At 44.2% G+C, this 14,289-nt stretch overlaps 2 protein-coding genes across 2 annotated transcripts; both read left to right on the forward strand.

Moving 5' to 3' along the window:
- Positions 1 to 298: 298 nt before the first annotated feature.
- Positions 299 to 3,713, forward strand: LOC110497216 (uncharacterized). Its single transcript, XM_021573216.3, has 4 exons — positions 299 to 788; positions 880 to 983; positions 1,248 to 1,353; positions 2,612 to 3,713. Exons 1-4 carry the CDS (start codon positions 512 to 514, stop codon positions 3,490 to 3,492), a joined length of 1,368 nt encoding a protein of 455 aa, XP_021428891.3. The 5' UTR covers positions 299 to 511; the 3' UTR covers positions 3,493 to 3,713.
- A 381-nt stretch (positions 3,714 to 4,094) lies between these two features.
- On the forward strand, positions 4,095 to 14,255 carry LOC110497214 (equilibrative nucleobase transporter 1). Its single transcript, XM_090210103.1, has 13 exons — positions 4,095 to 4,318; positions 4,904 to 6,026; positions 6,980 to 7,109; positions 7,620 to 7,666; positions 8,486 to 8,562; positions 9,291 to 9,383; positions 11,515 to 11,654; positions 12,008 to 12,159; positions 12,249 to 12,392; positions 12,494 to 12,601; positions 13,099 to 13,285; positions 13,543 to 13,666; positions 13,932 to 14,255. The coding sequence occupies exons 2-13, from the start codon at positions 5,834 to 5,836 to the stop codon at positions 14,070 to 14,072; spliced, it is 1,536 nt and encodes a 511-aa protein (XP_090066229.1). The 5' UTR covers positions 4,095 to 4,318; positions 4,904 to 5,833; the 3' UTR covers positions 14,073 to 14,255.
- Positions 14,256 to 14,289: the final 34 nt, after the last annotated feature.

The following is a 14,289-nucleotide window of genomic DNA, read 5'->3' on the forward strand; positions in this document are numbered from 1 at the left end:
CTGGTTTGATCCCGGGCTGTATCACAACCGGCCGTGATCGGGAGTCCCATAGGGCGATGCACAGTTGGCCCAGCGTCCTCTGGGTTAGGGGAGGGTTTGCCCGGGGTACGCCGTCATTGTAAATAATAATTTGTCCTTAACTGACTTGCCTAGTTAAATAAAGGTGAAATAAATACAATTAATAATATATATATATATATATATATATAACCCTAACCCTATATATTAGGCGAGCCTGTAGAGCAGTTCTCAGCATGCGCCCCCAAAATTTAATGCAACTCTCTCATGTACTTACGGTAAATTGAATGAGACGTCATCACGTCATGTTGCATTATTATTGTAGACACAGGAACAGGGATTTGTTAACCGCTATGATCTGAGGTTTAAACTACCCAACCAGGTGTCCACTTACAGGCCACAGTGTTTAAACATATTACAATTCAATATCGCTATTTTTCCCTTTAAAATTTGCCATTATCAATATCTAGCTAGCTAGGCTATTCTAGCTAGAATGTCGGCGACCGTAATGTTTCAGACGCAGTTGTCGTCCATCATGGAAGCTCTATCCACCGCCGCCATGGCGGAGATAACCAAACTGGTGGACGAGTACTCCGCGTTTTTACGTGGGGAACTGTCACGTAAAAAACACGACAACGAAATCCTGATGAAAAAGCTGAAAGTAGTTGAAAACCGGCACCGGAAAAGGACATCTACGATTGAACACGGCGGGGACGGAGTTGGCGCTGTGCTGCGCGAGAGACTTTGGAACGGGGGTTCCCTACCGCCCCGTACGTGTTTATGTATTTAGTTTTAAATGCTTGGTGATTTAAAATCGACAGTCTAAAATGAAGTATTGTGGTCCCTTCTCTTTCCATGCAGAAACCAACAGAGAACACAAGCCCGACCCAGTCTTTACGCAGCAGGGTTGCAGCAGCGAGTGGAGTAATGGACCCGCGGCGCGGGAGGGACTAAGGACGGACGAGGTAGTGTAGCCGCACATTACACTCTTTTGTTTTATCAGCAGTAAAATAGTTAATCGTGGGCATGGCATTGATATTATTTACAGCTGAATTATAAGGTATAATAATTTACATAAGGATTGATAAAACATTGTCAAAAACAGGCTAATAGGCTAGTATAGGGTAAAGGTATTAATGCATTACGCAGGCATACAATGCGTGTTTATGTAATTCGCCTCCCATTAACAATGCATTGATCACACTATCACCGTCTCTGTCCGTTAACAGACCACTGTAACAGACAAGACGGCTGAACCAGTTACCATCAAACAAGAGAGACTGGAGGAGGACGGCCCAGGGGAATGTGGTGCTCCAAATGAACTGAGGATGAATGGTGAGAGAGACAAACCACGTTTCCATCAACAGTTTTTATACAAGGAAAGTCATACCGAACTTTTTTTTTTTATCACGATGGATGGAAACAGGAAGTTTCGGTACAATTTTCTAAATGCCAACAGATCATTATGCGAGAAGTGGGGATTGAAACGCCTCTGGGCCAATATTGAAATTATAACCATCATATCGAGGTGAACTTGGAGTCACGTGATTATATGTTGTGTGTGGTCCTCCCACTACGACTCGGGAAATCATGCAGTTTATTAGGCTACAGATGAAATAACATGATGAACTTCAGGGTGGTGCTGCTCCTTTCCGATTAATATCATTGGTCTGATTCTGGGGATGCTTGACTGCCGTTTGACAAATATTCTAGCTCCATAATAATTTAGGTTTAAAGTTTTTTTCCAGCAATTCTACACATTTTGTAATGGGGTGCAGAGAATATTTTGCCGTTTTTAAATGTAATTTTCTTGCAATTCTTTACATTTTGCCATGTCTAATGTGTATTCATGTGATATTTGAGTGACTCAACAAAATCTATGGGCTAAAAAACCTAGCAAAAAAAATGTTTAGTTGATCTGGACATTTCTGACAAGTTATAAATAGCTCTCTAAGGTATGCAAGTGTAATGGATGTGAAACGGCTAGGTAGCGTTTCAATCGGTGACGTCACTTGCTCTGAGACCTTGAAGTAGTAGTTCCCCTTGCTCTGCAAGGGCCGCGGCTTTTGTGGAGCGATGGATAAACGATGCTTCGTGGGTGACTGTTGTTGAAGTGTGCAGAGGGTCCCTGGTTCGCGCCCGGGTATGGGCTAGGGGACGGTCTAAAGTTATACTGCTACACAATGACTGACATGACAAGAGGAAAGCTGATAATGTACCACCCAATTTAGAAGTTGCACCTTGTGCATTCTACTGTTTTAAGTTGAAAGCCAGACTGAGATCCTGTTTTTAAATCCGCAACAAGTCTGTTTGGTGGAAACACACCACTGGTGGGAAAATGTGCATATTTTCTATGCAGATTTGAGAATATTCACATTAAATTGGATGGAAACCTAGCTACCGAGAGAGAAGGAAAGAGCTTAAATGAAATGAGGGAGGAAGAGAGGCCAAGTTCAAACATCCAGCCAGCAAAATGCAATATTGCATGGTTGGTGGTGGTGGTAGTGATGATGATGATGATGGTGGTGGTGAGGATGATGATGACATTGCCTTCTGTTTTCTATCCCGTGTTGTCCCCTCTCCTACATGTAAGCTCCTGAGCGTTCCACCACTCCACTGGTCGCCCGGCAACCGCATCCCACTGATCAGAGCAGTTTTGAGGAGGACTGGGGGTTCCAGAGTACAACAACAGGGGGTAGAGATGAGCTCAGTGACTCTATGGAACACAACATAGAAGTGGAACATAGAACTATGGGACACCACATAGAACAGGAACATAGAACTATGGGACACCACATAGAACTGGAACATAGAACTCTGGACCATGACCTCAGTAGCAGCTCTCACTGCCTTGACCAGGAACAGCCTGTAGTAGTTGAGATCTGCCTCAAGAGGGAGCCAGAGAGCCCATGTCCAGACCTCAACCCACTACCGGGAGGAGAACCAGGCCTGGGGGTCGACCAGGGGGATCTGGGCCAAACGTACCCCGAGTATGCAGCACTGAACCTGGGGTACGGTGGCTACACAGACACCTCTGGTCTATTTTTCACCTACTCGTCAGAAAACCAACTACAACAACACACTTCCTCCTCGACAACGACCACAGACGATTACGCATCGTTCCCGGGGAAACACTCCGTCACCGTCATGCCCGGTCACCATGGAGACCAAAGAGGAAATGGTGGGACTGTCAGAATTCGAGCTCCCCTCAGTAAAGAGAAGGAGGGGAGGTTCGTATGCAAACATTGTGGGAAGGGTTTCCCCTACATCAGCTGCCTTAAGCGACACACCCTCAACCACACGAGAGAGAGGACGCATCACTGTTCCATGTGTGGGCGGAGCTTCATCAGACCCAGTCACCTGAGGAGGCATGAACTGCTGCACACGGGGGTCCGACCCTTCGCCTGCGCACTATGTGGACGCCACTTCTCGCATGGCGCACACCTCCGAGCTCACATGAAGACACACACGTGATGGAAGTGCCCTGTGTGTGTGTGTGTGACGTAATTGACTTCTTGTTTTACATATGATCTAAAGTTTTATGTGGAAAGACTTGAACCAGTTTTAAAAGGGGGGATTCCACGTCAATTCAAGAGTTCAATACATACAGTAGACATCTGTTCTGTGGATTGGTCTTTATTGTAGCCTGCTGTGTTGCTAGGCAGTTTCTGAGTAAAATGCTGATGGTTGAGAGAGCTGCTTTCATTGGTCAAGTTACTTTTTAATTCCAGAAGATGTATTTTATTATTGCTGTCAAATCATATTCCAAGTTTGTATTTCCATTTTACAATTAATGACATTATCATCAGAAATCCCACACAGAGCTGTTCTTAGGCACAACACGGAGTGTCTGGACACAGCCCCTAGCCGTGGTATATTGGCCATATACCACAAACCCCCGAGTTGCCTTATTGCTATTATAAACTGGTTACAAGTGTAATTAGAACAGGAAAAATGCATGTTTTGTCATACCCCTGGTATATGTCTAATATACCATGGCTTTCAGCCAATTAGCACTCAGGGCTCTACCACCCAGTTGATAAAAATTAGATATAAGCAACTGGAGACAACTCACCACTCACCACCATATTTTGGTCCATGGACATGGTTCCAACATGGCCATTTAGCCAAGTCCCCAATGCCTGGCCAACGCTTGCACCATGAAGCGCAGGTGGAAAGACAGACAGCGAATGGACAGGCACATCGCGGCGCCTGCGCATAATGACGAGGTTTCTGTTTAGAGTTCTACCACAAATCAACAAGAGGATCGACATTAAACTAAGTGGGATCATTAAACAAGGTGAGTGGCTGGTATATAGGCTACAGCCTATGTATGGCATCGTTTTCATAGCCTACGATTTATGATCAATGCTGCATGGTTGAACTGTGGCCAGTGTAATAATTGTCATAAAAGTTGCTCTACCATAGCCATACACGTTTTTATTGTTTTATGACAGCACCGTGTCGTATACTGGCCAACGTCCCGCTATAACCGAACTATTTTACTGTCTATTGTTAGGCGTTTTGGCACCATACTATAGATTGCGCGCAAAGAAAACACAGTAATGCAATGACCGCATGGCGGATTAGTCTGTAGCTAATCTGATGTGGTTTACCGTTATAGGGCGAGTGTACTGTCTGTTGTAGTCTTCCCGCACTGTACTGTAGGCTCTAGCTCAGTGCACATTCTCATACCATTACCGGATTTATTACGCATTAGACCGTAGTCGATAGTCCCTAGACTGTATTATTCCGATTTCCGACCTTGTATTATAATTATTTATCCTTAAAGTGTTTGATGTGCACTATTTATTTTTATTATTAATTGTTATTGTATTATTACACTTGCCACGTGTTGTGATGCCTCTTTACTTGTATATTTTAGGGGGAAGATGAACAATCGCCTCTCTCAAAGCAAATGACAGGATCATTTATGAAATGGCAACAAAGGAATGAACAAAAGTCATGAGTTACACACTGAAGAAAAGAGAGGGAAATAAACACAAAGTGGAACAAAGTGGGCGGAAAGGAGAGGAAGTGAGAAAGAAAGAGGAAGAGAAACGCATCTACTAGAGGGGCTATTAGAGCAACCGTTCATCAGTTTACACTGCAGGTTGAGGAACGTCACACTCCTCGTGGGTTTAACCACTAGGCCTACTATTTTGACAACTCGTGTTAGTGTGCTATGATCTCAAATTCTACTGCGGCCACCACTACCACTTCAAGAATGAGTTGTTTGAAACGTGTCATAAAACGTGTTATCTGTAACTTCTTCTGATACTGCAAGTCATTCTATAGACAGTCTAATGTTCTTCTACATTTAGATTTACATTTAGGTCGTTTAACAGAGGCTCTTATCCAGAGCAACACAAGTCTTCCATCCTAAAAATCCATCCTACAGCTACTTTTCAGCCAGACACACTCAAATACTCAAAACAACTATCAAGAGGGACATAAAGGATAGAGAGAGGGAGAGAGAGAGCGAGGGAGCGAGAGAGGGAGAGAGAGAGAGCAAGGGAGAGAGCGAGGGAGAGAGCAAGGGAGAGAGAGAGCGAGGGAGAGAGCAAGGGAGAGAGAGAGCGAGGGAGAGAGCAAGGGAGAGAGAGAGAGCGAGGGAGAGAGCGAGGGAGGGCGTATAGAAAAGTAAGACGAGTCAGAGGATAGAAAAAGGGTCTCTTTGAATACAGTCACCCACTAACCCCACATTAATAAGACAACAAGAACAGTCCTTTAAGTGACAGTTAAACAGGCAGCCAGCCAGTCAGAGCAAGGACTCAGTCAGCCAGCCAGTCAGCCAGCCTGTTAATCAGGGAGGATGCTGGGATGCGGTGGGGGTGGAGTGGGGTTGCGGTACAGGCTGACCCTGGCCACAGGGCTGGTGGAGTGTCTGTGTTTTGCCGGCGTGGTCTTCGGCTGGGCATCGCTGGTCTTCGTCCTGAAGACAGACGGATACTTCACTGACCTGTGTGTCAATCTGACTACTGGACCCAACAGTACAGTGGAAACAGGTGAGTAGTTCAATGCTATTCAGTTCAATATGACATAGAATACAATAGTATAGATTGGAATATAATAGAATACGAAGCACAGCTGAGGAGTTCATACTAGAAAACTGAAGGACCTGGATCTCTACTTCTATCTCTCTCTGTATTCATCTCTCTCTGCCCCATCCCCCCTCCCCCACGCCCTCTCTCCTCATCCATCCATATCTCTCTCTGCCCCATCCCCCCTCCCCCACGCTCTCTCTCCTCATCCATCCATATCTCTCTCTTCCCCATCTCCCCTCCCCCACGCTCTCTCTCCTCATCCATCCATCCATCTCTCTCACTGCCCCATCCCCCCTCCCCCACGCTCTCTCTCCTCATCCATCCATATCTCTCTGCCCCATCCCCCCTCCCCCACGCTCTCTCTCCTCATCCATCCATCCATCTCTCTCTCTGCCCCATCCCCCCTCCCCCACGCTCTCTCTCCTCATCTCTCTCTCCATCTCTCTCTGCCCCATCCCCCCTCCCCCACGCTCTCTCTCCTCATCCATCCATCCATCTCTCTCTCTGCCCCATCCCCCCTCCCCCACGCTCTCTCTCCTCATCCATCCATTCATCCATCCATATCTCTCTCTCTGCCCCATCCCCCCTCCCCACGCTCTCTCTCCTCATCCATCCATCCATCTCTCTCTCTCTCTCTCTCTCTGACTGTAGTGGACAGGATGAACAGTTCTCCCTGGTCTTCATCATCCCTAATCTCTCTCCCCATCCCTCCATCTCTCTCTCAGACTGTAGTGGACAGGATGAACAGTTCTCCCTAATCTCTCTCCCCATCCCTCCATCTCTCTCTGACTGTAGTGGACAGGATGAACAGTTATCCCTAATCTCTCTCTCAGACTGTAGTGGACAGGATGAACAGTTCTCCCTGGTCTTCATCATCCCTAATCTCTCTCCCCATCCCTCCATCTCTCTCTCAGACTGTAGTGGACAGGATGAACAGTTCTCCCTGGTCTTCACCGTCACCTCCTTTATGAACAACTTCCTCACGCTTCCCAACGGATTCATCTTCGACCGCTTCGGCACCATGGCAACGAGGCTTCTGGGAATGTGAGTCTTTTTTCAACTACAGAAATCCAGGCTTCATTGCTAGGGCCCAGAGTTTTTCCTGCCCTGGTCAGGTAAGGATGGCAATATACCCATATACAATGTGATATATGGCATATCCATTGCAAATAATTCTTACAATGTCAACATTTAAAGAATATAACTAGGTCCTGACCTCTGACCAGTATTTCCAGGACATCCACAGAGTTTTATTTACACATAGTCAATTAATTACAATTCTTCAGTAAGTTTATACCTAGACCGTCACCTAGACCAGAGAGCGAGAGAGTGACTGAGTCACTGAGTCTAAAGGGGGTGGGAAGGTGAGGGTCCATTCCTGGTTTACTCAGTCATTGTTGTTGTAGAATATGTATGCATATTTTAAGCTTAGCTCTACAGGTTTATTGAGGTTGTCTTCTGACCCACTGAGAAATGTGTCACGACTAAAGTTTAACAGACCATAACCCACTGTGTGACACCTCTTTATCTACCTCTGCTCTGTATTCCCCTCAGATGTCTCTACACCACTGGTACACTGATGGTTGCCTTCTCCAGTTCAGGTGAACATAGACTGTACAGTAGAACGGTGGTTATTCAATCAGAACAGCTCTTGGTGTTCGTGTATTTGATAAATGAACAAAGACAATCAATCAAATGTATTTCTAAAGCTCTATTTACATCAGCAGATGACACAAAGGGCTTGTAAGGAAACCCAGCCTAAAACCCTAAACAGCAAGCAATGCAGATGTAGAAGCACAGTGGCTAGGAAAAACTCCCTAGAAAGGCCAAAACCTAGAGAGGAACCAGGCTCTGGCTGTTCCCGGTGGAAATTATAAGAGTACATGGCCATTAAGGCCAGATCGTTCTTCAAGATGTTCAAACGTTCATAGATGACCAGCAGGGTCAAATAATAATCACAGTGGTTGTAGAGGGTGCAACAGGTCAGCACCTCAGGAGTAAGTGTCAGTTGGCTTTTCATAGCCGAGCATTCAGAGGTTGAGAGAGAGAGAGACACCGGGAGAAGGAGAGAGAGGTCGAGAGAGAGACACCGGGAGAAGGAGAGAGAGAGGTCGAGAGAGAGACACCGGGAGAAGGAGAGAGAGAGGTCGAGAGAGACACCGGGAGAAGGAGAGAGAGAGGCCGAGAGAGAGAGAGACACCGGGAGAAGGAGAGAGAGGGTTGAAACAGCAGATCCTGGATAAGGTAGCACGTCAGGCAGACCAGCAGAAACTGGAGCAGCAGTACGACCAGGTGGACTGGGGACGGGGACCTGCAAAAGCATTAGGAAGAGCACATTCCTAGTGTTGGATGTTGGATGAGTAAATATTGATCCAGGCTGAACTTGGCCTATGCTGTCTGTGTCTCTCTCTCTCTAATAGCTCTGTCCATGCTGCTGTTCCCAGCCCTGTCCTTCATCGCAGTGGGAGGTATATTGTTCCTCATCACAAACATACAGGTACAGCAGCATGCCATGACTCCTCAGTTTCAACACAGTTCCAGACAGGACAAACAGTATTCATTACATCTGTGTAACAGCTGTATGTCACACACTATTTTGTCTGTGTAACAGGTGTATGTCACACTATTTTGTCTGACACATAAAACTGATATTTATTCAGTAAATACTGTATTTATACTGTATACTATATGGATACTGTGTTTATACTGTATACTAAATGGATACTGTATTTCTCTGTATACTAATTGGATACTGTATTTCTCTGTATACTAAATGGACACTGTATTTATACTGTGTACTATATGGATACTGTATTTATACTGTGTACTAAATGGATACTGTATTTATACTGTGTACTATATGGATACTGTATTTATACTGTGTACTATATGGATACTGTATTTATACTGTGTACTATATGGATACTGTATTTATACTGTGTACTATATGGATACTGTATTTATACTGTGTACTATATGGACACTGTATTTATACTGTGTACTATATGGACACTGTATTTATACTATGGACACTGTATTTATACTGTGTACTAGATGGATACTGTATTTATACTGTGTACTATATGGACACTGTATTTATACTGTGTACTATATGGATACTGTATTTATACTATGGACACTGTATTTATACTGTGTACTATATGGGTGGATTTCTTCTTCTTGGATGAATGTCCACAATTGTTGAACTGTTGTTCGCTACCATAGGTTGGGAACCTATTTGGCTCCCATCGTTCCACCATCATCACCCTCTATAATGGAGCCTTCGACTCTTCCTCGGCTGTCTTCCTCATCATCAAGGTATCACAGAACTCACACATGCTGTAGCCTACAGGACAGAGGCCTCTGAGAGAAAAATGTTCTGCTCGTCAGGTTACTAGATAACTGCCTTAAAAAGGCCAACTGTATAAAACAGATGAATTTGTATAGATTGTAGATATATCCCATATAATGATTATATTTCTATATATTGTAGATATATCCCATATAATGATTATATTCATATACAGTGGGGCAAAAAAGTATTTAGTCAGCCACCAATTGTGCAAGTTCTCCCACTTAAAAAGATGAGAGGCCTGTAATTTTCATCATAGGTACACTTCAACTATGACAGACAAAATTAGAAAAGAAATCCAGAAAATCACATTGTAGGATTTTTAATGAATTTATTTGCAAATTATGGTGGAAAATAAGTATTTGGTCAATAACAAAAGTTTACCTCAATACTTTGTTATATACCCTTTGTTGGCAATGACAGAGGTCAAACGTTTTCTGTAAGTCTTCACAAGGTTTTCACACACTGTTGCTGGTATTTTGGTCCATTCCTCCATGCAGATCTCCTCTAGAGCAGTGATGTTTTGGGGCTGTTGCTGGGCAACACAGACTTTCAACTCCCTCCAAAGATTTTCTATGGGGTTGAGATCTGGAGACTGGCTAGGCCACTCCAGGACCTTGAAATGCTTCTTACGAAGCCACTCCTTTGTTGCCCGGGGTGTGTTTGGGATCATTGTCATGCTGAAAGACCCAGCCACGTTTAATCTTCAATGCCCTTGCTGATGGTAGGCTTTGTTACTTTGGTCCCAGCTCTCTGCAGGTCATTCACTAGGTCCCCCCATGTTGTTCTGGGATTTTTGCTCACCGTTGTGATCATTTTGACCCCACAGGGTGAGATCTTGCGTGGAGCCCCAGATCGAGGGAGATTATCAGTGGTCTTGTATGTCTTCCATTTCCTAATAATTGCTCCCACAGTTGATTTATTCAAACTAAGCTGCTTACCTATTGCAGATTCAGTCTTCCCAGCCTGGTGCAGGTCTACAATTTTGTTTCTGGTGTCCTTTGACAGCTCTTTGGTCTTGGCCATAGTGGAGTTTGGAGTGTGACTGTTTGAGGTTGTGGACAGGTGTCTTTTATACAGATAACAAGTTCAAACAGGTGCCATTAATACAGGTAACAAGTGGAGGACAGAGGAGCCTCTTAAAGAAGAAGTTACAGGTCTGTGAGAGCCAGAAATCTTGCTTGTTTGTAGGTGACCAAATACTTATTTTCCACCATAATTTGCAAATAAATTCATTAAAAATCCTACAATGTGATTTTCTGGATTTTTTTCTCATTTTGTCATAGTGGAAGTGTACCTATGATGAAAATTACAGGCCTCTCATCTTTTTAAGTGGGAGAACTTGCACAATTGGTGGCTGACTAAATACTTTTTTGCCCCACTGTATATTATAGATCTATCCCATATAATGATTATATTTGTATATATTGTAGATTATCCCATATGTTTCTATCTGTATATTTATTTAACTAGACAAGTCAGTTAAGAACAAATTCTTATTTTCAATGACGGCCTAGGAACAGTGGGTTAACTGCCTGTTCAGGGGCAGAACAACAGAGTTGTACCTTGTTAGCTCGGGGATTTGAACTTGCAACCTTTCGGTTACTAGTCCAACGCTCTGTAGATATATCCCATATATTGATTATATTTGTATATATTGTAGATATATCCCATATAATGATTATATTTGTATATATGGTAGATTATCCCATATATTGATTATATTTGTATATATTGTAGATATATCCCATATATTGATTATATTTGTATATATTGTAGATATATCCCATATAATGATTATATTTGTATATATTGTAGATATATCCCATATCATGATTATATTTGTATATATTGTAGATATATCCCATATCATGATTATATTTGTATATATTATAGATATATCCCATATAATGATTATATTTGTATATATTGTAGATTATCCCATATATTGATTATATATCCCATATAATGATTATATTTGTATATATTGTAGATTATCCCATATAATGATTGTATTTGTATTATATGTAGTCATGGTCATTTAATAGCTATTCATTGGTGGCTCTGCTTATCCATCTCTCTCTCCCTCCGTCTCAGGTGATGTATGAAGGAGGGGTCTCCCTCCGCTCCTCCTTCCTCATTCTCTCTGTCTGCAGTGTCATCCACCTCCTCAGGACGTTCTTCCTCATGCCCAACACCCACATTCCCTACCCACTCCCTGAGGGCTTCACCTATGGGTGAGAACTACAACTCCCACACATACGACAGTATTCATCTGACCAGGCCCTATGATACATAATGCCATAGTATGTATGGGGGCTGTAGTTGTCACCTAGAGAACTACGACTCGCATAGGGCCTGGGGGGTTTCCAGACCATGGAGTGTTTCCTTGTCAGATTACTTGGTCAGGAAAAAGTCCTGTACATGTTCATAGATAAATGCAAAACTAAATTAAATTATTATTAGTGTTTGGCATTTAACAAATGGTATTGAATTGTTCGGTTAGTCTCAATGACATCCATTCATATCAGATGGGTGACCCTGATGATAAAACATATATGATTATACTCTGATGCTTCCTTTTCAACAGCGTAAGCCCTGGAAAGTCCAACAGCTACAACGTAGAGGAGATTGAGAAGACGCGAGAGACGGGGATGACATCGGAGGGGGAGGGGCCAGCTGAGACCGACGACATGCCCCTACAGCCTGATGATGGGCAGCAGTCAGAAGACTCTGGGAAAGGTGTCGTTTGGCCAACTACAATCTTTAATCTGGCTGGGGAATGGAAGGTGCATTTTGTTGACTCAAATGTTCTCCTCTCTCTCTCTCAGTGGCCAGTTTCAGAAGTTGTGTGCAGTCGTGGTTCTTCCTGTGGCATCTGGTGTGGCTGTCTGTCATGCAGCTGAGACACTACCTCTTCATCGGAACACTGAACCCCATGCTCAACCGGCTGGCCGACAACGACTCAGCCCTGGGTAAACCACACACATGAACACACGCATGCACACACCAAAGCATAGGTTCACTGAATGAATCTAAATACTCTCTCTCCCCCTCCCCCTCTCCTCTCTCTCAGTGAGTCAGTACACCAATGCCTTTGCCTTCACCCAGCTGTGTGGGGTCCTCTGTGCTCCCTGGAACGGCCTCATCATGGACAGACACAAGGGGAAGCCTCTGGCTCCAGGTGGGTGACATGGCTCTAGCTTAGCCTCTGTGCTCCCTGGAACGGCCTCATCATGGACAGACACAAGGGGAAGCCTCTGGCTCCAGGTGGGTCACATGGCTCTAGCTTAGCCTCTGTGCTCCCTGAAACGGCCTCATCATGGACAGACACAAGGGGAAGCCTCTGGCTCCAGGTGGGTCACATGGCTCTAGCTTAGCCTCTGGCTCCAGGTGGGTCACATGGCTCTAGCTTAGCCTCTGGCTCCAGGTGGGTCACATGGCTCTAGCTTAGCAACAACAGGATGGTGTTCAATAGTGCACAAAGTAGCTAAATGTTAAGCAATAAAGACCAAAATGGGTATCCTTATTTGTTCAGGTAGTAGGCCTACCTTCTGTTTCAGTCTAGAATATATACTTTTTAATCCTATTTCATGCCTCATGAAAGGCCATGGTTCTGGTGTGTGTGTGTCCATCATCATCATCCTCACCCAACCTTTCTCTCACCTCCTCCCTCTATAGGAGAAACAGATAAGGAGGCAGACCTACGCTCCTCCTCTCTCTCCCTCTTCCTCACCTCCCTCCAGTGCCTCCTCTTCTCCATCTGCGCCTCTTCTCCTCTCCTCCCTCTCCAGTACCTCACCTTCATCCTGCAGGTCCTCAACCGCTCCTTCCTCTACGGAGGCAACGCAGCCTTCATCAGCATCGCGTGAGTGAAAGAGGGTTAGAGACAGATAGTGGGGGCAGAGTGGCAGATTAATAGAGAGATCTGACAGGAAGGAAATAAAAAGGAAGATTATAGAAGAAGGAACAAGGGACTCAAAAATAAAGACAATAGACTTGACATTCTAAAATGTAAAAATACAGTTGAAAGACTAAAGTTTACAATAAAGGAAGGTGACTGAGTGCTCCTCATTCATACTTCCCTCAGTTGATGTCTTTCTCCTTCCTGCCCTCTCTCACCAGTTTTCCTGGGGTCCACTTTGGGAAGCTGTATGGTTTGGTGATGTCTCTGTCTGCCGTGGTGTCACTGCTGCAGTACCCCTGTTTCGCCCTGGTCAAAGGAGCCCTAGGTGGAGACCCCTTCTATGTGAGTGGGTCATACAAACATACGGTCACTAGATGACTAACCTCGTCCCCAGGCTCAGTTGCTATCGCGAGAGAGCCGGCAGGGTGGATGAGATTAGTAGATGTACTGTGCTGTACTTGCCAAAAAGTAAATATTGAAATGTCTTTGTTGAACCTCACAGCTCATAACACAAAAACAGTGTAACTTGCAGTTGGCCTACTTTGTACACGTGTATGGTTAAGGCTACGCTCTCAAAAGGGCTGTCTTTGTCATCTTTCCTCCTCAGGTGAACATCGCTCTGACTCTCCTCACTCTACTGGCGTTCATCCATCCAATCAACATCTTCTACCACTGCAGGAAACTGACCAATCAGAGGGAGGATATGGCCGGTGGTGCTGACATCACATTGGCTGAGGCCAAAATGTAGGGCACATTACATGATGGTCCTGAGCCAAGGGAAACAGGAATTGTCTTATTTCTAATTGTTTAAAGGGAATATGTGAATATTTAAAATAATAAAACGCTTTTTTTATACTTATGTTTTACAGTAATCCCATATTCCATCAGTATGTTTTGTTGGATAGTTGTCAATAAAAATGATTATCCATTATTGTGTCCTCATTTCTAAGCATAATAAGTCATAG

Source organism: Oncorhynchus mykiss, chromosome 19 (genome assembly GCF_057628025.1).
Source record: "Oncorhynchus mykiss isolate SJ-2025 chromosome 19, ASM5762802v1, whole genome shotgun sequence".
Classification (NCBI taxonomy): Eukaryota; Metazoa; Chordata; class Actinopteri; order Salmoniformes; family Salmonidae; genus Oncorhynchus; species Oncorhynchus mykiss.